Source organism: Sebastes umbrosus, chromosome 22 (genome assembly GCF_015220745.1).
Source record: "Sebastes umbrosus isolate fSebUmb1 chromosome 22, fSebUmb1.pri, whole genome shotgun sequence".
Taxonomy (NCBI): domain Eukaryota; kingdom Metazoa; phylum Chordata; class Actinopteri; order Perciformes; family Sebastidae; genus Sebastes; species Sebastes umbrosus.
In genome coordinates this window covers 12348121-12366969 of record NC_051290.1, presented here as the reverse complement: position 1 = coordinate 12366969, position 18849 = coordinate 12348121, and the positions used below count along the sequence as shown (strand labels likewise).

The following is an 18849-nucleotide window of genomic DNA, read 5'->3' as shown; positions in this document are numbered from 1 at the left end:
CGCAGTTGACATAAGAGAGAGAGAGAGAGAATGTGTGTCAGGTTGCGTGAGTGTTTCATAAGTTTGCACAGTCATGTAATTCCCTGCTAGTCTGTCGTACAAATATTTTTTCCCAGTATTATATAATGCAGCTTAGATAAGGTGAACGGGCCATTCAAGTATCTGCTGCGGGCTGACTGTGTGTGTGTGTGTGTGTGTGTACTTCTGTGTCTGTACACCGTATGAGACGACGTAAAAAAGACAACATACATGGACAAAACATCAAGGCACGATGCAAATACAGAAAAATAAACGTCGCCCAAGGGTGTACATTCAGGCATGCGTGCATCTCTACAGTGTTATACATCTGCATGTATTAAATAACGAGCAATACGCAGCATAGAGTACAAGCTGTACAGATGGGACAGCGTGTTCACCACTAGAGAGCGCTCATCCTCTGTGAACTTTTGACCCCCGCTGCTGGGCATTCAGACAATATCACATCTGTTATTACGTGATCCGGCTTTGATTAATTAGGCGAATAGGATGGTACGCACTGACTCTATGACTGTCCAAATGAGGACGGAGCCGACGCCGGACAATTAAAGGGGGGCAAAGCAAACGGAGAGCGTGAAGTGATGCAAATTGACAAACTATGAAACAACGTGGGAGGAGGAGGAAGAAGAGAGGAGCTGACAGGAGTGGTCATAGATGCGAGTGTGTTCTGCTCGATGCACTCAAAGACATGTTGCTGTGACGGTGTGGATTAAAATACACAGCAGCTTTCTGTCTCTCTCAGCTGATCTCCGATCTGTACTCTTTTATCCCTTTCTCCCATGGATGGATTATTGAACAGGCTTTAGCAGCTGCAAAGAGACACAAAATGACTACAAACGCCACAGCCATGTCGTTCGTAGTCATTTTGTGTCTCTTTCAGTCTGGGTGTCTTGCTCCTATGCAGGAGGGGTGGGAGGAATTTTACATGTCTGTGCCCCGGGACAAGCTGTCTTATTATCCATCCATGCTTTCTATCTAGGGCTGCGTGATTACGGCCAAAATGATAATCACGATTATTTCGATCCCGATTATTCATTGATTTTAGGGATAAAATATTTTTATTGCACTTTCACATGCAAATAAACAGAGCACTGCTTTCTCTTCCATGTTAGGCTAAATTTCTGCTAATGTAAAAATCTTTGCATCAAAATAAGACTGGTCCTTATTCACAATGCATCTCCTAGAAGCAAAATAAAATTGGACCAGAACTTTAAGGCTTGGAAGTTGTCCGTGTTTTCGTCTTACAACTTTAACCCTTTCGCAGTGTGTTTTCATCAAAGTTAATTATAACATTATAGCATTTATACATCGCAGTCGATCATGTTCATTTAATTGTGGGAAACCCAAATCGTGATCGCGATTACTATTCAATTAATTGTGCATCCCTATTTCTATCCCACATCGTCAATTTCCTCGTTACTCTTGGTTGTAGTCATACTAGCCTCTTCCTCCTCCCGCTGCTCTCTTTTTTTTCTTCAGCCTTCAGGCATCTGCCACCATGAGCTGATCAGAGGACGCTCACTACTAACCAGAAATGCTCATCATCCCCTTCCTCTTGCGTCCTGACCTGCAGCTGAACTCGCCTCACAGCTCCGAGGAGGCCACTGAGACGGAGGAGCAAAATGTCAAAGATGGGGTGAAAAGGCAGCAGGTCTGACTTTTCTCACATCCTTTGCTGGACTGCAGTACTTTTTCTAATGTCTTGAACTTGCCTTGCATCTCTTGGTCTAATTCTCCTTCGGTTGAAATACTGAAAAAATATAATTCACCTATTATGTATATATATTTTTCAACATCAACACCTCTGTGCACCAAATGTCCAGATTGCGTTTAGGCCAGTTTATCCCGGTCAAAGAAGTGCAACTAAAAATATTTGTAGGACATTCCAGATGAGAGGTTCTGCCTTTTGCTCACGGTAAAAAATACAATCTTTAATTCATGCTGCAAGATACACGACATGTCGCTTTCATTGTCAAAGGCCCTCCTCAGATATCGCACTGAATAAATAAAATCTATATGCATTATTTTTTTTTTTCTCATCGAGTGGAAGTAAGCCGTCATATCTGGAGGATGTCTTGGTGTGTTTCAGTTCAATGGGTCCTTGAAAAAAGAATGAATTACATCCCTGAAAAATGATTCACTGCGGAGGCATCGTAACTTATTCAGTCATAAGAGGGAAGATCAAATACAGTAAACCTGCTGTAGATACAGAGTTAAATGTGCTGTATGAAATTGCTTAAGACACACTATGTATTTTGAAAATGTAAAAAATCCTTCGTCATCATTGTTCTTTTAGCAAACGTAACTTTGAGTATACATTTCACTCCGCTCATTTAGCTTCTTTACTGTGTGCCATGCTGGATAAGAACACTGCGAGTTTTGATTTGCGACACGCTCTGACAGCTGCTTGAACAAGACTAGATGAGCCAATCGCCTCGGCCGCCGCCAGCCTCTCAGCCAATAGGACGCCACGGGGCCCTCGGGGGGGTGTGTCTCATTAGCTAGATTCCAGGACCTGGCTCTGGCCCACTGGACGCACTCAGCCGGAAAGGATGCAGTCCAGAGGGGGATTCATCATCTGCAGCATCGTCTCCTCTTCCTCGCTCTCTCTCTCTCCCCTCCCTCTTCGGGAAAGGAGTGGGCAGGGGGAGGCGAGAAAGTAGAACACACAGCGAAGCACAAAAATGCCAAAATCAAGTATTTGTTCCTAATTTTCTTGAAAACATTCAACGCTTAGTTATTTAAAAACCTGATTTCACACATCAACAGTTCAGGCTTCTTTCGAGATCAGCCGAAGGTGAAGCGTGTGTTCTCGCAGACATCTGGCCACCTCTTTACCCCAACAGGAACACTGTGTGCTTTTGTGGCCCTCCCTTTTCGCTAAAACTATTTTGGGTACAGATTCCAGAGGGCCTGTGTGGGACCATGGGTGGTTTATGTAACTGGTCAGGGCGGGCTATCAAATTCTGAAAGGCTAACGTTATCTAAACGTGCCCCCTGGGAGGTGGTCGGGGTGGGGGCAGATCTGGAACTCCTCATGGTCCATCAGGTTGAATATAAATCCTCGCCCTCGAGGGACCAGCATTGACCTTTACAGCCACGATCATGCAAATGCCTACCTGTCCACCACACCGGACGCCACTTCGGCCTTTGCCTGCTATTTCATGAGCGGTGACGTCTGCAGGAAAAGGAATTATTAAAGTTAATGTCCCAAACTCATCAGGAAGTCTCCTCAAATGGACTGTTTGAGCACATCTGAACCAATATCCATTTATTAACGTGAACCTATAAAGTGGTCGAATTAGTCCATTTAAGGGGACTTCCTGCCGAGTTAAAGAGCTAAAAACGACAAAGTGAGTGTCATGCAGGAGAGGGATTTTCCACTGCCTGGCAGCCCAAACGTTGTTTCCTATTAATGTCTTATAACTGATCTATAAAGCTGAAGTAAATTACTTATTAACCATTAATAAAGACATTAATTACCGGTCACCGTAAGAGAGTAAATAAAACTTTTATATAGCACATTTTTAAACACATGTTACAAAGTGCTTTACAATAACCTCAGTACAAAAAACACAAGCGCAGAGCGCATGCAAGATTGAATACTAATCAAAAATACATACGACGCAATGCACTTAAAAACACCGAAAACTTATATTCCAACAAGTTATCACACACATCAACCGTTGGACTTATAGAACCTGATTGAAAGCCAACTTAAAGAAAAGGGTTTTAGACGTATTTTGAGATAGTCAACGGACTCAGATCTAACTTAAGTGGGGAGATTGTTCCACAGTCTGGGTACTAGGACAGAGAAAGAGTAGTCGTCTTTTGGTTGGCAGTTTTAAACCATTTTAAGCACATAGTTAACAAAACAAAACAAAAAATGCAACAACACTACTTCATTAGGTTTAGGCAACAAAACTACTGTGTGGAGTTTGCATGTTCTCCGCGTGTCAGCGTGGGTTTTCTCTGGGTTCTCCGGCTTCCTCCCACAGTCCAAAGACATGCAGGTTAGGTTACTTGTTGACTCTAAATTACCTTTAGGTGTGAATGTGAGCGTGAATGGTTGTCTGTCTTTATGTGTCAGCCCTGCGATAGTCTGGCGAACTGCCTTCACCCAATGTCAGCTGGGATCGTCTCCAACCCTTGAATAGGATAAGCGGTTACAGATAATGGATGGATGGTTTGGCTTATAATAACTACTTAAGTGAACGTTGACTTTTAGTTTGACACGGGACACGTACAACTTCCTAGTGGAGGAAAGTCCTGTGTTTGTTTGACCCTCCCATCCACCCGTAGTGGATTTTCTTGCTTGTTATACTCCTTAATATGCAACGTAACTTTGAATTCATTCATTAACTCGATATACTACGTCACCTGCTCTGCGCGTCGCTCGTTGTGCTACGTCACTTGCTATGGCTTTCCGCGGACTATCATTACAAACGTATTTATGATACGTCAAAGACACACGTAATCTGTGACAAAAAACCCTCCAAACGTAATTGAAAATGTAGTTTAGTTGTATGGGAACGCAATTTTTAGAGGCTGAAATTATGCTGTATTAGAAAGTGGTAACAAAGGAATTTACACAGTCTAAAACAAAATTGAGAGAGCAGCTTGTCTTTTGTCAATAGCCATAAAAGAAAAACAATTTAAAAATTAAACCAACGCAGTGATAAGAATGAACAGTTTCATTCAAAGCAAGCTACGCTTTGATTGAAACACACTCACATGCGAGAAAATCTGATTTTGTGTTACAATGAGTCATCCTGAAACTGAAAATGATGTATTTGATGACAAAATCATTTTTGTCTTTCAAAATACTGACTTCTAGGTATTCTCTCCTCACAATAGCTATGCTTTTTTGTATTGTAATGAGACCCATAGTCTTTTCCACCAACATCCAAACACACAATCAGAACATGATTTATCATAAACCAGCACCAGACTGCCATGCTAATTACGGTGAGTCAGAAATAAACCTTGAGTATTAAAGCCACTTGAATATTAATGGAGGTGTTTAAACGGAATCACATTTATTTCCCTCCTGGGTCAAGTACTGAAAAGAAAAAACATTGTTGGAAGCACCATTATTCAAATGAGAGTGCACAGACCTTAATAGAAATCAGTCCAACCATTAACTTCTGTTTTAACGCAGCCCAGTAATTTTGTTTCAAACATTTGTAGACATGATTGACTGCGCTGTTCCTGTCTATTGTAGAGCATGTAAATGTGGCCTCATCCATATTTCCCAAAAAGCCTCAATCAGGACCTTAAAAGGCTCCAAATAAAGATAAATTAGGGTTACCATGTTGCCTTAATCTGAACTAATGCCAGCTAAAACCAAAATGAGTGCTCAAGAGTGGTTTCATCACTCACCGTTCGCTGATATGGAGCAAGGATTCACCTTTGAACTTGCAGATATAGCGGTGATTTTTGTTTCCTGAATGGCCTTGAATGGAAAGAAGAAAGAGCGTGATGGCTGTTGGGATCAAAGTTCACATAAAAAAACACGTTTTGCATACTTATACTTGTTAAATCCTCGTGCCTAAACCTGTCTGACCTCGGTGTTAATAAACTCATCAGTTCATTCAGCCATGGTTAAGGAATGTGGTTTTATATGCTTAAAAAAAAAACATCAACATAACCTGTAACTTCTTGTTCCAACAACAAACATTAGGACACCATGTATTAATGGTATGGTATAAATATACTATATCCTGAATGGCTAATGCATGCTTTGAAAGCAACAGTTTGACATTTTGGGAAATGGAGGATATTTGATATTTCTGATAACATCGTACTCCCCTCTACAATTTAGAATAAAGCTGTCTTTGCTCAATATTGTACGCCTATATCAAGCCTGGGTATCAACCCGTCTACCTATTTATCAATGTTCGGCTGCGCAACATTGCATTTCTAATGATGTACTCAAAAGTTTTTTTGTCTTGCAGCGTTGACGAGGTTAAAACTTCAAACAGCCTAAAACATTTTAAACTACAAACCACCAATAATTAATGTCTTTGAATTTTTGCAGAAAACCCATCAAGCACTCTGTAATCAATCCAAGCTTATAATCAATAAATCAAGCGTTGTGATACTAAATGAGCTATGTGACGGTACGTCTGAGGATTTAGAAATGAAAAAGGGTGTCGCTTATGACATATTATGGCTTGTGTTGGATATGTTTAAAACATTATGCTAAAATGTGTGAAAATGATGTCTGCAATTTGACAACTTTTTTTTTTTTTTTTTTTCTTAATTTCTCCCCAGACGCTTTGAAAAACAGTCCCACCCTGCAGGGATGATCAAAGAAAGCAGGGGATCCAGTTTGACACAACACCTTCTCATCTCGCCTCTAAAGGCAGCTCGCATTGAATGGACAGATTAAAAAAACATTGCTGCCATGTTAGATACAGACCAGCACTCACACTCCATAATTATTAGCCCGATGATTGCACACGAGTGTTTTTGGCTGTTGCATCTGGCTCTACTGCGGATGATGGAAGTTGTTGTACGTATCCACTCGCATTTTTCCTGGCTGTCAAAAATTGCATTCTGAGAAAGCCGTACTCCTCTCATCAAGAGTCATAATTTACTTGTCAAAGCAGGAGTCCTCTCAGCGTGCGGGAGGCTCCCCGGGGTTATAATTGCGAGACGGTTTGGTTCTCCTGAAATGCCTCCAGTCAAGATGGAGCACAGGCCTGCTCGTCAGGCTTTGTGTACTCTTTTCCTTTTAAAAGTAGCCATTTACACAGAAAATTGTAAAACCACGGCTAAAAAAAGAAAAAAAAACATTTGACTAGCTTCACTACACTTTCACCATCAACTCCTTGTCATCAGTGACTTTCAACACTTACTTTGGTGCTCAGAGAGTCGTCTCTACGCTGACACAAGGTCCCCATCTTGTGGAGAGAGCATGAAAGTCTTTCCTTTACGGGTGGAGACGGTGCAGGTCAGCTAAGGTTCATCTGGTTTAATTTGCAGCTCAGGCAGAATTTTATGTTGTTTTTTTTTAAAGCAATGAATAAGTAATTTATATGAATCATTCAGAAAGCAGGATGTTAAATTCAGTAATTGTCATTTATTTTACTTAAGTACAATTTTGAAGTACTTCTATTACTACTACTTGTATTTCTATTTTCTGCTGCTTTATACGTATAGTCCACTACATATCAGAGGGAATTATTGTACTTAGTAGTCCAATAATCGTTCAGTCAATAGACAGAAAAATAATCGCAAAATATTTTGATAATTGATTGATCGTTAAAGTCAATTTTCATGCAAAAATGACAGAAAATGCTGTTTTCAGCCTCTCAAATATGGAGATTCCTCTGTTTTCTCATATTAAACTGAATATCTTTGGGTTTTGGACCGACAACATGAAATATTTAAAGACATCACCTTGGACTTTGAGAAACTGGAATGGACATTTTTCACTATTTTCTGACATTTTATAGACAAAACAATTAACCTATTGATCTAGATTATATAATCAGCAGATTAATCGATAAGGAAATTAATCATTATATTAGGTTACTTTTCATATTAAGATTTCACATAAAAAACACTCATAAACACTTCTAAAATACAATGCATTGTTCACGATCTAACCAGTGGTTGTCAATCATTTTTGCTTGTGAGCCCTTACAAAAAAAGCAGCTTTTTCAAATATTTCACCAAAAAAGCAAAGATTAGAGAAATGCCCAAAAATTAATACAAATTTGTGGGTCAGAAATTAGTTTTTTCTTCCTTCCTGCCTCATTAATCATTTCACAATCTCTCAGATTTATCTCATGACCCCCAAGTTGAGAACTACTGGACTAAAATTCTTATGTTCTTTTACTTAAAGTTGCTATTGATAACATTCAGCCACTAGATGTCGTATTCTCCCTCCCTCGTTCCATTGCATTTACTTCACAACAAGTTGTTGCCAGGCACTTACCGTCAATCTCAGCCATTTATCTGTTTTTCTCCACACTAACTGACGACCCAGAGATACCACGTGATACCAACGTCGTTATACTATTGGCTCACAAGCCTTGTTAGAAGTGGGAACTGAACGTCAGATATCTTCCACTCAGATAAACAAAACATTCATTTTGGACACACCAAAATTTTAAAAATGATCAATTCACAATCATAATCATTTTTTTCAAGAACAGCCATACTTTTATTCTGCACTTTTCTAAAAGCTCTGTGGATGTATTATGTTCAAGAAATATTCATCTACATAAAAATATTATCAATAAGACCTTTAAAATGTTTACTTTGTGATTTTGGTACTAGGGCTGGGCAATAATTTAGTATGACAATTTATCATCTTTAAATGGAATTAAATCGTGATTAAATTATATATCGAGATATCGTGATACGCAATTATGTCGTCTAACTTGATAATAAGCTACTAACTCAAATTTCTCAGAAACTTTGATGTGAAATATTTTGAGGGAATATTATTTGAAAACTGCAGTTTTGTTTTTACATAACACTTTACATTACCACTAGGTTCAATGCGATTAACAAACAGTGTATATATGGAAATATTTATTTATTTTTTCTCTATAATTTCACTTGAAACGGTTTATGTTAATTTTGCACTAAAATTCTTAATTAAATGAGAAAATTATTCTTAATCTTATTCTTAAATTATTATTATATTATTAACTCAGGAGTATACAAAAATAGGCTTTATTGTGTGGTTATAGACTATTTATATTTCACTTACCAGAAAACATTCCATCAATTCAATTCAATTCATCTTTATTGACAGACTCGAAGTCCATTAAAAAACATACAACACAAACAACAATACATACATTGAAATAGAAACTGCCACTTTTTATAAAAGACAGTTATACCAATCTATACCATGATATATATATATATAGTTATTGCAATATGAAATTACCTATATCAGGGTCAAATATTAGGCCATATATGATGGAAATAAATAAGTAATCTGAGTATTTCTTCCACCAATTTTTTACATTTATTCAAAAATATTCACATAAGATGAAAAACAGTATTTTCACATGATGAATTTGTTCAGTCTCATCACAGCTCTCTGCTGTTCAAAGCCGCTATATCCTCCATCTTCTCAAACAACCCCTCGATCAAAGAGTTGCTTCTCTTGCTGCTCAGCACGTGATACCTGCCCCCGCATCTCTCTACGAGCCCCGTCAGCTCCCCGTTCCTCAGGATGTGCTGCTCCGCGCTCTCCCCTAACATTTCCCCCCACGTGAACAGCACCAGCGTGCGCTGCCAAACGTCTTCCCCTCCAATCAAACTCATGTGCTCCTCCGCTGCTCTCCTGTACTTCTGTGTGCAGGACAAGAAGGCCGGCATGAGCAGGAGGACGACGTGAGGTCCCGGGCGACACCAGGAGACACTGTCGAGGATGCTTCTCCTTTGCGTCGGATCCGGTCCGTCTCTCCATTTCAGACCTAGCGGTTCCGCGACGGCGAGGCGGCGTCCGGCTACTTGACCTCTCCAGGGCCTGAAGGTGGAGCCGTTGGATTTGAACGCCTCTCCGCACAGGATGGTAACTCCAGCGGGGGAGCAAGGCGACCAGGACTCCCCTAACACCACCACCCTCAAGTCCGACCCAGGAAGCTCTTTGTTGTTTGAGCTTCTGTGACTTGCAGATAAAAACGCAACATCTCCAATGACCTTTGCACTTTCCAGATCCTTACTCGTCTCTTCTCCTTCTTCCTTTTCCTCATCTGTCTTTATCTCTTTTAGTGTTTCAAGGTGACAGTTATCTGCAGCTGACGATGCTGTTTTCATCCTCTGATCTCCGCTATCTGACTCTCTTCCTCTTCCCTTCTCCCTTCTCTCGCTGACCTCTCTGTACATTACATGCAAGTCGTCTCCTGAGCTCTCAACTGCATCCGTCAGATCGAAAGAATCCCTCTCATCAACCTCATATTGTCCTTTCTCTTTCTTGTGCAACCCTTCCTCTCGTTCTGTAAGGTTCTGCTCCCATTTGCCCATTTTCTTAAGTGACGCCTTTAAATTCTTCTCCTTGTTGTGAAGCTCTTCCTTCAGCAGAGCCAAGTCTCTCCCCATCTCGTCCAGCTGCTGCGTCGTGGAGTTCACGTGCTCGTTTTGCATCTGCAGCTCCGACTTCCAGCCGAGCAGCTCCTGCTCCTCGTTCCTCAAGTAACACTCCCTGTCTTTCAGCTCCTTCCCGTGGTCTTTCAGGCCTTTCACCTTCTCCTGAAGGTCTTGACCGTGACAGTTCAACTCTTTCTGTTTGCCCTCCAGCGCTCTGAGCAAGCTCTCCAGCTCCCTCTCCTTTTTCTCTACATCTTGCTCTTTTCCCTCCTGCTCTTTTTGCTGTTTTTCTAGACTTGCTTCCCATTTGCTAAGCTCTTCTTCCTTACCATCCAACTTCACCTCTTTTTCAGCAAGCTCTTCCTCTTTTGCACCGAGTTCGTGCCCTCTTTTGCTCAACTCTTCTTCGTTTCTACTCGTAACCTGCTCCCTTTCCCCTACTTCTTTCAAGAATTCCTCATCTCTAACTTTCTCACTTTCTTTCCCCTTCTGTATCCTTTCTATCTCTTCTTGCACTTTGTAATTTGCTTCCTTTAACCCCTCGACCTCCACATCTCTCTCTTTAAGAAGGCCTCGTATCTCTGCTTCGATGCTCTTCACCCTGAGCTGTTCTCTAACTTCTTCTTCGCTCTCCGTCCTCAGCTCTTCGCACTTTATTTTGAGGTTGTCCGTCTCTTTCCTCAGCTTCTCGTTTTGCTCCTGCAGCTCCTCAGCTCTCCTCCGACTCTCCTCGTATTTCTCTGCGACTTCCTCCCAGCGACTCACGGCGCCATCCCTCTCCTTCGCGGCGGATTCCACGCTCTCGTTCCTCCTCGCGATCTCCTTCTCGTATTCCCGAATCATGCTTGTCATCTCCTTCTCCATCCTGCTGATGAGCTCCTTCAGCTCGGACTTTGTCTGCTCGATCGTCAGCCTCAGCTGGATGATCTCTTTCTCGTTTTCTCTCAGTTCTTCTTCTTTCTCCTGAAGTTTTTCCATCATTTCTGTGTCTTTTTTCATCTCCTGCTCTGTGTGGCGCTGCTGTATCTCCGTGATACTGGCGGTTTGGTTGTTAATGCTTTCTTTCAGCTCTTCAATTTCTTTTAAGTAGTTCGCACATGTCTTTTTCGCCTCATCAAGTTCACTGTTTCTCTCTGCAAGAAGACACTGTGCTTGTGTTATTTCTTTAGTTTTCTCATCAATGATTTCTAATAGTCGGTTCGACTCGTTTCCTCCTCTCTCATCCTTCTTCCTCTGCTCTTCCTTCCATCTCGCCTCCCTGGAGTCGGCCTGTTGTTTAACACTCTCAATCTCACTTTCCTTTTCTTTTACTTTCCTCTCCGTGTCGTTTAAAAGCTGTAGTTTCATCTCCTCCATCTCTCGTTCTCTGTCTTGCAGTCGCTGCTCTGCCTCTTTCTTTTGATTCAGAATAATCTCTCCTCTCTCTTCTTCTTTTCTCTGCAGGATTTCGTCGACATCCTTTATATGCTGATTCAATTTCTCTATCATTCTCTCCTTTTCCTGGAGTTTTTGCTCCATCTGTTTCTTGTGATTTAAACAATCTCTTTCTCTTTCCTCTCCCGTCTGCCGCAATTGTTGCTCAAGTTCTTCTAAATGTTCTTTTATCGTTTCTGTTTCTCTTTCTCTGTCCTCCAGTCTTTGCTCAATCTCTTTCTTGTAATTCAAATGATCTATTTCTTTCTCTTCCTTTCGTTGCAGCTTTTCATTTGTGTCTTTGACTTTGAGTTTCATCTCCTCAATTCCTTTTTCTCTGTCCTCCAGGTTTTGCTGCATTTCTCGCTTGTAATTTAAATGATCTATTTCTTTCTCTTCCTTTTGTTGCAGCTCTTCCTTCATTTCTCTCACACTCAGTTTGATCTCCTCCATCTCCTCTTCTTTTTCCTCCAGTCTTTGCTCCATCTCTTTCTTGACAATCAGAACAATCCTTTCCTTTTCCTGCTCACTTTCTTGCATTTTTTCTTTGATTTCATTAATGTGCTGACGTTTTAACTCCTCTATTAGTCCGTCTCTCTCGTGCATTTGTTGCAAGATGTATTTTTCACGATTTCCATTCATCACTTCCATCTCTTTTTCATTTTCTAGCACCTTCTCTTTTGTTTGGGCGGCGTGCTTTTGCTCCAACTCTCTTATCTCTCTTTGTCTTTCCTGCAATTGTTTCTCAATTTCTCCTGCAAACTGTTGTTTCAGCTCTTTCACTTCTCTTTGTCTTTCTTGCTCCATGTCTCTTATTTGATCTCTGCATTGTTGTTGGACCTTTTCCACATCTTCCTCCTTCTCTTTCACCTTTCTGTCTGTTTCCTCTTTGTGTTCAGCTCCCCTCGTCTGCATTAGTTTTTCCATTTCATTCATTTTTCTCGCCATTTCTTCCTGATGCTGCAGTTTTAACACTTCTACCTCTTTTTCTTTGTCTTGCATCTGCTCTGTCATGTCTTTTTTGTGATTCAGATGAATCATTTCCTTCTCTTTTTCATTTTGGACGACGTACCTTTGCTCTAACTCTGTTATCTCTGTCTTTTTTGCTTGCATTTGTTCCTCTGTTTCTTTGGCAAACTGCTCTTTCAGCTCTGCAACCTGTCTTTGTTTTTCTTGCCGTGCGTCCTTTATTTCATTGTCATGCTGTTGTTTGACCCTTTCTATATCTTCTGCATTGTCTTTCAACTTCTGATTCATTTCTTTTTGGTGTTGAACGTTCATTGTCTCCATCATTTTTTCTAATTCACTGATTTTTCTCGTCATCTCATCCTGATGCTTCAGCATCTCCGTGTCTTTCTCATGCATTTTTCTTTCCATCTCTTTCTTATGTTCTGATTTCATTTCTTCAACTTTCGTCTCCATATCTTTTTCATATTGTTTTACGTCATCGAGAGCTATCTGCTTTTCCTCTGAGACTTTCTTTCTCAGTTCTTCTTGCTCTTTCTCTTTTATTTCCATCTCTTTTTTAAGTTGTTCCTCCACCTGTGCCATCTCCCTGTTTTTTTCTTGTTCTTTTCTCTCGAGAACATCATCATGGTGTCTTTTAGCCTTGTCCATTTCTGCTTTTAAAGAATCAACTTTTTCCATCCACTCTGTTTTCTCTTTCCTCTGCAGCTCTATGTTTTCTTCCAATTTCCTAACCTCACTCATCCACTCTTGTTTCTTTGCTCTAATGGTGTCCTCCCTCTGTTTTCTCTCATGTTCAATTTCTACGCCGGCACATTCAAGGTCGAGCAGCTTCACCTGCTGCTCGTCGATTCTTTCTCTCAGCTCCTCGATCTCTCTCTCTTTTAGCTCCAGGTTGAGCGTCGCCTCGTCCCTTTCTCCTCGGCTTTGGTTCAGTGCTACGCGGATTCTCTCGTTTGCTACGCTCAGATCCTGAATTTCTCTCTCTTTATCCTCTGTCAGCCATCGCATCTTATCCTCCAGCTCCCCGATATCATTCCTCCTCTCGTCCATCCTCCTGTCCTCTTCCTCCTCCTCCTCCTCCTCTTCCCTTTGAACGTCGGCCTTTCCGGGTGATTTCGGCTTTTTCTTCCTGTCAAAAAACCACCTGATTCTTTTCATCTCCCTCTCTCTCATCTTTTTCAACTCGTCCTCCTGACGAAGCATTTTATCTCCCATGTCCTTCAGGCGCTGGTTGAACTTCTCGTTCTTGTGCCGGCTCAGATCCCTGACCTCCTGAACCAGGCCGGAGAACGCCTCACACCTGTTCATCGCCGTCATCTTTTCCACCACTTTCAGGAGCTCTGTCACCGTACTGGAGCCTCCGTTTCCTCTCCCTCCTCCATCTACACTGCTAATGACGTGGTACCTGCCCCTGCACGTCTCCAGCAGGCCCTGGAGGTCCCTTCCTCCACCCTGGATGTGCTGCTCGATGTCCACCCCCTCCCGAAGCTGATCCCCGTGCGTGAACAGCAGTATCGTGTGTCTCCATATGCCCTCGCCCAGAAGCTCCAGATGTTCCCTCACGTGTGCCGCCCTCACCAGCGTGTCCACCCTCAGTGTCAGAAGCAGCGCATGGGGCCCTGGAGGACACAAAGCCACGCTACTAACAATCTCCCTCTTCACCCTCTCAGGCGTGGCACCCGCTACTCCTCCCTCCCAGCCCGGAGTGTCCACCACCGTCACCAGCCGCATGGCCACCTCCGCTTGCTGTCGGGTGCACTCCTCCGTCACCGCCCCGGCCTGGAAGAACTCTGTTTTGCCCAGGATGGTGTTCCCGGCAGAGCTCTTTCCTGTTTCACGCTCGCCAAGGAGAACCAGTCTGACCTCGGGTAAACGTCGGGGAGCTTTGGAGAACGACTGATGGGCGTCTAGCTCGGAACCCTGAAGACCATCGCCTGGAAGGGAGAGAAGTACGGATTTGTGGTGAAACGGTTTGTGTTCAGTTCAGCTCTGATTAAATGAAGGAAGTTTGGCCACCAGAAAAAAACAAGCCAACAGCCACTACTAGCTTGTTGGCTTAATACATTTTTATTGCTAATGTGTTAGCAAACAAGTTACCTACACATTCATTCAACAAACCTAATATTCATGGCCAATATTCACTCTCCATTTAGCTTTTGATCTCCACCAACTCTTAAAGGAAATATCAGGCTCTTTAGCTGCTAAATGCTCCACTTTGTTCGCCAGCTAGTTGCTAACTTAGTGTACGGTGGTGTATATGAGAAGTGGACGTAGTCACCGTGACGTCACCCATTGGTTTATGGACTGCAGCTTTGAAGCCTCTAGTTTGGCATTTTGACCGACACAAACTTGGTTATTTGCAGCCAGGAGTGACACGAGAGGGTGGAGCAAAGTACAACCAAACACTGAATAAGACATTTTTAGACAACTAATACGCTAATATTAACTTTCATGAACTGAAAACACACTGTGAAAGGGTTAAAGTTGTAAGACGAAAACACGGACAACTCCCAGACCAGACAACGCCGTGGTAGCGACCTGTCAATCACAAGGTAGCCACGCCCTAAAGCATCCCCTGCTTTATGGTCTATTTGACTCTAAATGGGACCATAATTTACTAAATGAACATCATGCTGTATTGAAGAAGACTTGCAACTAGCAATTGAGACCATAAACTCATGTTTACAATGTTTACTGAGGTAATAAATCAAGAGAGAAGTAGGCTCATTTTCTCATAGACTTCTATACAATCAGACTTCTTTTTGCAACCAGAATGCAAGTTTAAGGCACTTCCTCATTGGCTTCACTTTTCAGACCCCGGAGGTAGCACACTGGTTGAAAACAGCTGCCTGCTGACACTAAGGGCGACACTTTTCACACCTACAGTAGTCATGTGATCCGATGTTAATATAAAAATACTGATTGTTGCAGCTTTAAGCATTCATTTATATTTTCCAATAAGTATACATTCAACAGGTTTTCTGTGCCTGATTGTGATACGATTTCATGTATTTGAACAGACTGAAGTACTCACTCATTAGAGCAGCTTTGATGGTCCCTCTCTGAACCTGCGCCTCCATCTGCCTCTGTTTCTTCCTCCTCTCCCTCGCTCTCCTCTTCCCGTCTGCTTCCAGACCCACCAGCACCGTATTATCCATCTCTAAATGACTGCTCCCATCCTTCTTCAACGCCACCATCTCCTCCAGCTTCCTTATCAGCTCTTTAACCTGCGTCCCGTCTCCTTTGCTCCGGTTATCCACGACATGGTATCTGTTCCCGCACTTCTGGAGGAGCCTCTGGAGCGCTGGGCCGCTCGTTAGGATCCGCTGCTCCATGGACACCAGGCCTAGCTCGTCTCCTCTGGTGAACAGCAGCATGGTGCGCTCCCAGACTCCTTTTCCCAGCGGCTCCAGGTGCTCCTCTATCTCAATGATGTAGTCCTCCGTTACTGAGGCGCATGATCGCATCACCAGGAGCACAGCGTGGGGTCCAGAAGGGCAAAGCGACACGCTCCGCAAAGTCTCTCTCCTCACCCAGTTGGGGGTGCTGTTGAGCGGGTAGTACCACTCCCACCCTGGGGTGTCCACCACCGTGACTTTCCTCCCCGCCACATCGGCTCGCCTCTTCACACACTCCTCCGTGGGCTTCCCGCTCTCGAAGCCCCCCGCTGCTCCCAGGATGGTGTTGCCCGCCGCGCTCTTCCCTGCTCCTTTCCTGCCCAGTAGGACCAGTCTGATCTCTGGGAGAGCAGGAGGGAGGCTGTGGGAGGCAGGAGGCTGTTGTGAGTCCATGGCAGCCTGCAGACTCTCATCTATGAAGAAAGGGAGAAGTACTTCCTCAGTGCACCGTACCGGGTAATCTGAATGACACAAAACAAGAAGAAGTGTGACAGTGATCAGTCATTTAGTCTTGAAATACCTAAACATTAAATTGCATTTGCTATCAGAAAGTACAGACTTGTATTATTCACTTCACACACTAAGTTGCCTCTATACAAGCTTATTTAAATGATATATAATACTTAACTAAACAAAGAATGTAAAAGCTCTGAATAAACTCACCACCATTCGTGACGATGACTGGACTACAGTTCTCATCTTTCGTGTCCATCACCTCTTTCTTCCTCTTGTCTTTCCGCTTCCTCTTTTTGGTTCCTGTGTGTCTTTTACAAGAAGCGTTTCTTGACCATCATTGTGAAAGAAAACAGAAACACCCTGATCCAAAATGAAGATGTGTGCTGCACAAACTGAACACAGAAAGTGGAAGACTTGTCACGTCATGTGACCAACCTGTGGTTTTGGTAACATGCTCTCATTCACAACGACAGGAAGTTAAACAATGGCGCGGTGTAGCTTTTCTGACACATGCTTGCAAAACATAAGCAAATGCATGTGTGCTTTCTGCACAGAGTTGTAAAGATAAATCCATGTATGCGCATACAGAACATGTATGTGCATGCTGAGGCACAACTTCATGATCAGAGCTGCAGAGCTCATTACCGGCAGACGCTGTCCTGTGGTGAACGTGTGGCACTTCTGTTTCCTTTACCCACAAGCAGAATGAGACAGAGATACCTCGCCTTTGTGGTAACGAGTTCCTGCCTCGGATTCTGCTGTGAAAATGACTTTAAAGTACAACATGAGCAAACAGCAGAGAGAAGTTAGTTTAATACGAAGTGCAAATATGAAATATTATAGTAATATATGATTGATTTCAGTAACTCCTTAGATTCAACATGAAGTAGCAGAACTAATTTGGGGGTCAAAATGTCACATAGTCAACAAATTGAAAGTAACAGCAACAACTGAGGAAGAGCATCTTTCATCAGGTTCATACTGTACTGAATGTTCAACAGTTTAGTCACTGTTTCATTTTAAAATAAAGCCAGTATTCAGTTCCCTATATTAACATTACATAAATATTAAGTTTAAAGTTCATTCTTGATCTTGGAAACTATGGGGTTACTTATGTGCCTTTATTATGCAATCAAACAGAATAGGTTTGAGAGCAAAACTATCAACACTGCAATCAGAGAATGTTTTATTGCAAGTGGAATAAATTTGTTAATAAAAATCTATTAATGTGAATCCGCAAGTTTTGTTTGCAAATTTGAAAAGCAGAAATTTTGTATTCAAAAACAAAACTTTTGGATTCACAAACAAAACGTTTGCATTAATACATTTTGAATCACAAATGTATTATACTTGCGATTAAATATTTTTTGATTGCAGTGTGGATAGTTTTGCTCTCAAACCTGTTTGATTACATAATAAAGACACAGAGGTAACCTCACAGGAAACAGGAGCTGACAAAATAATCTCACCACAAGGGTCCATTTAGCTATTGTTCTGGAGCATTCAATCAAACTTCTAGTGTGTTATAAACCATTATAAATACTAAATAGGGGGTTGAAGGAAAGTGCTACCAATCACTTCTGTTCTGCATATACTTCAGAGTTTGTGCTTTTAAGAGTGGGCAACCTCCGTGTCTGAAAAGTGAAGCCAATGAGGAAGTGCCTTAAACTTGTATTCTTTCTAATAGCCAGCAGGGGGCGACTTCTCTGGTTGCAAAAATAATTCTGATTGTATAGAAGTCTATGAGAAAATTATCCTACTTCTCACTTGATTTATTACCTCAGTAAACATTGTAAACATGAGTTTATGGTCTCAATCGCTAGTTTCAAGTCTTCTTCAACACAGCATGATGTTCATTTAGTAAATTATGATCCCATTTAGAGTCAAATAGACCATAAAGCAGGGGATGCTTTAGGGCGTGGCTACCTTGGGATTGACAGGTCGCTACCACGGCGTTGTCTGGTCTGGGAGTTGTCCGTGTTTTCGTCTTACAACTTTAACCCTCTCACAGTGTGTTTTCAGTTCATGATAGTTAATATTAGTGTTTTGGTCCACTAAAAATGTCTTATTTAGAGTTCGGTTGTACTTCGCTCCACCCTACTGTGTCACTTCTTGTTGCAAAAAAACGGTGACTACGTCCACTTCTTATATACAGTCTATGGTATTTATGGTATTGACATTCTATATTTGTATCCTCTTTAAGTTCAAGGGAGTAAACGCTAAACCAACACTGGTGAAAACAAAAACAGAACTGCCAACGATTGATGAATTTCTTACCGTGATTTCTTTCTAACAGTCGTCGTATTGTGTGAGGAGCCAGTATCCTTGCATCATGCCCGCCTGCTGTCACTGCAGCCTGGCTGTGTGGCGTTCATGGTACAACATGTTCTCATGTCCAGTCCCATGAAAACACACAGCAACACATTAGATCATGTCCTTTATGATTCACCCTTTCCTTTAACACCAGTCAGGGTTAATACAAACAAACCCTGTTTATGGAAAGGACTGACTCAGC

At 42.0% G+C, this 18849-nt stretch overlaps 1 protein-coding gene and 1 long non-coding RNA gene across 4 annotated transcripts in view; one reads left to right on the top strand and one right to left on the bottom strand.

The window, feature by feature from the left end:
- The window catches only part of LOC119481956, a 30521-nt gene extending 23285 nt beyond the window's left edge, over window positions 1-7236 (top strand). The window contains exons 3-4 of one of the 2 annotated variants that reach the window (XR_005205327.1): window positions 1516-1687; window positions 6313-7236. This is a non-coding gene — a long non-coding RNA (uncharacterized LOC119481956). The remainder of the gene's footprint in view (window positions 1-1515; window positions 1688-6312) is intronic. The other variant, XR_005205326.1, reaches the window with a different exon arrangement.
- Window positions 7237-8834: 1598 nt separating this feature from the next.
- si:dkey-185m8.2 (trichohyalin) lies at window positions 8835-17013 on the bottom strand. Of its 2 annotated transcripts, none has more exons than XM_037758273.1 (3): window positions 16542-17013; window positions 15515-16339; window positions 8835-14414 (listed from the first exon to the last, which is right to left on the bottom strand). In XM_037758273.1, the coding sequence occupies exons 1-3, from the start codon at window positions 16588-16590 to the stop codon at window positions 9097-9099; spliced, it is 6192 nt and encodes a 2063-aa protein (XP_037614201.1). In that variant the 5' UTR covers window positions 16591-17013; the 3' UTR covers window positions 8835-9096. The 2 variants fall into 2 exon arrangements, with proteins under 2 accessions (XP_037614201.1, XP_037614202.1); XM_037758274.1 differs by having other exon boundaries at window positions 15515-16291.
- Window positions 17014-18849: the final 1836 nt, after the last annotated feature.

What these genes read in the sequence shown, in the direction of transcription:
- si:dkey-185m8.2 (XM_037758273.1), bottom strand. Translation starts at nt 16,590, where the DNA reads ATGGACACGAAAGATGAGAACTGTAGTCCAGTCATCGTCACGAATGGT. An exon ending in AGTCATCGTCACGAATGGTG is followed by an intron (nt 16,340 to 16,541) that starts GTGAGTTTATTC and finishes TGTGTCATTCAG; the next exon opens with ATTACCCGGTACGGTGCACT. An exon ending in CATCAAAGCTGCTCTAATGA is followed by an intron (nt 14,415 to 15,514) that starts GTGAGTACTTCA and finishes TCTCCCTTCCAG; the next exon opens with GCGATGGTCTTCAGGGTTCC.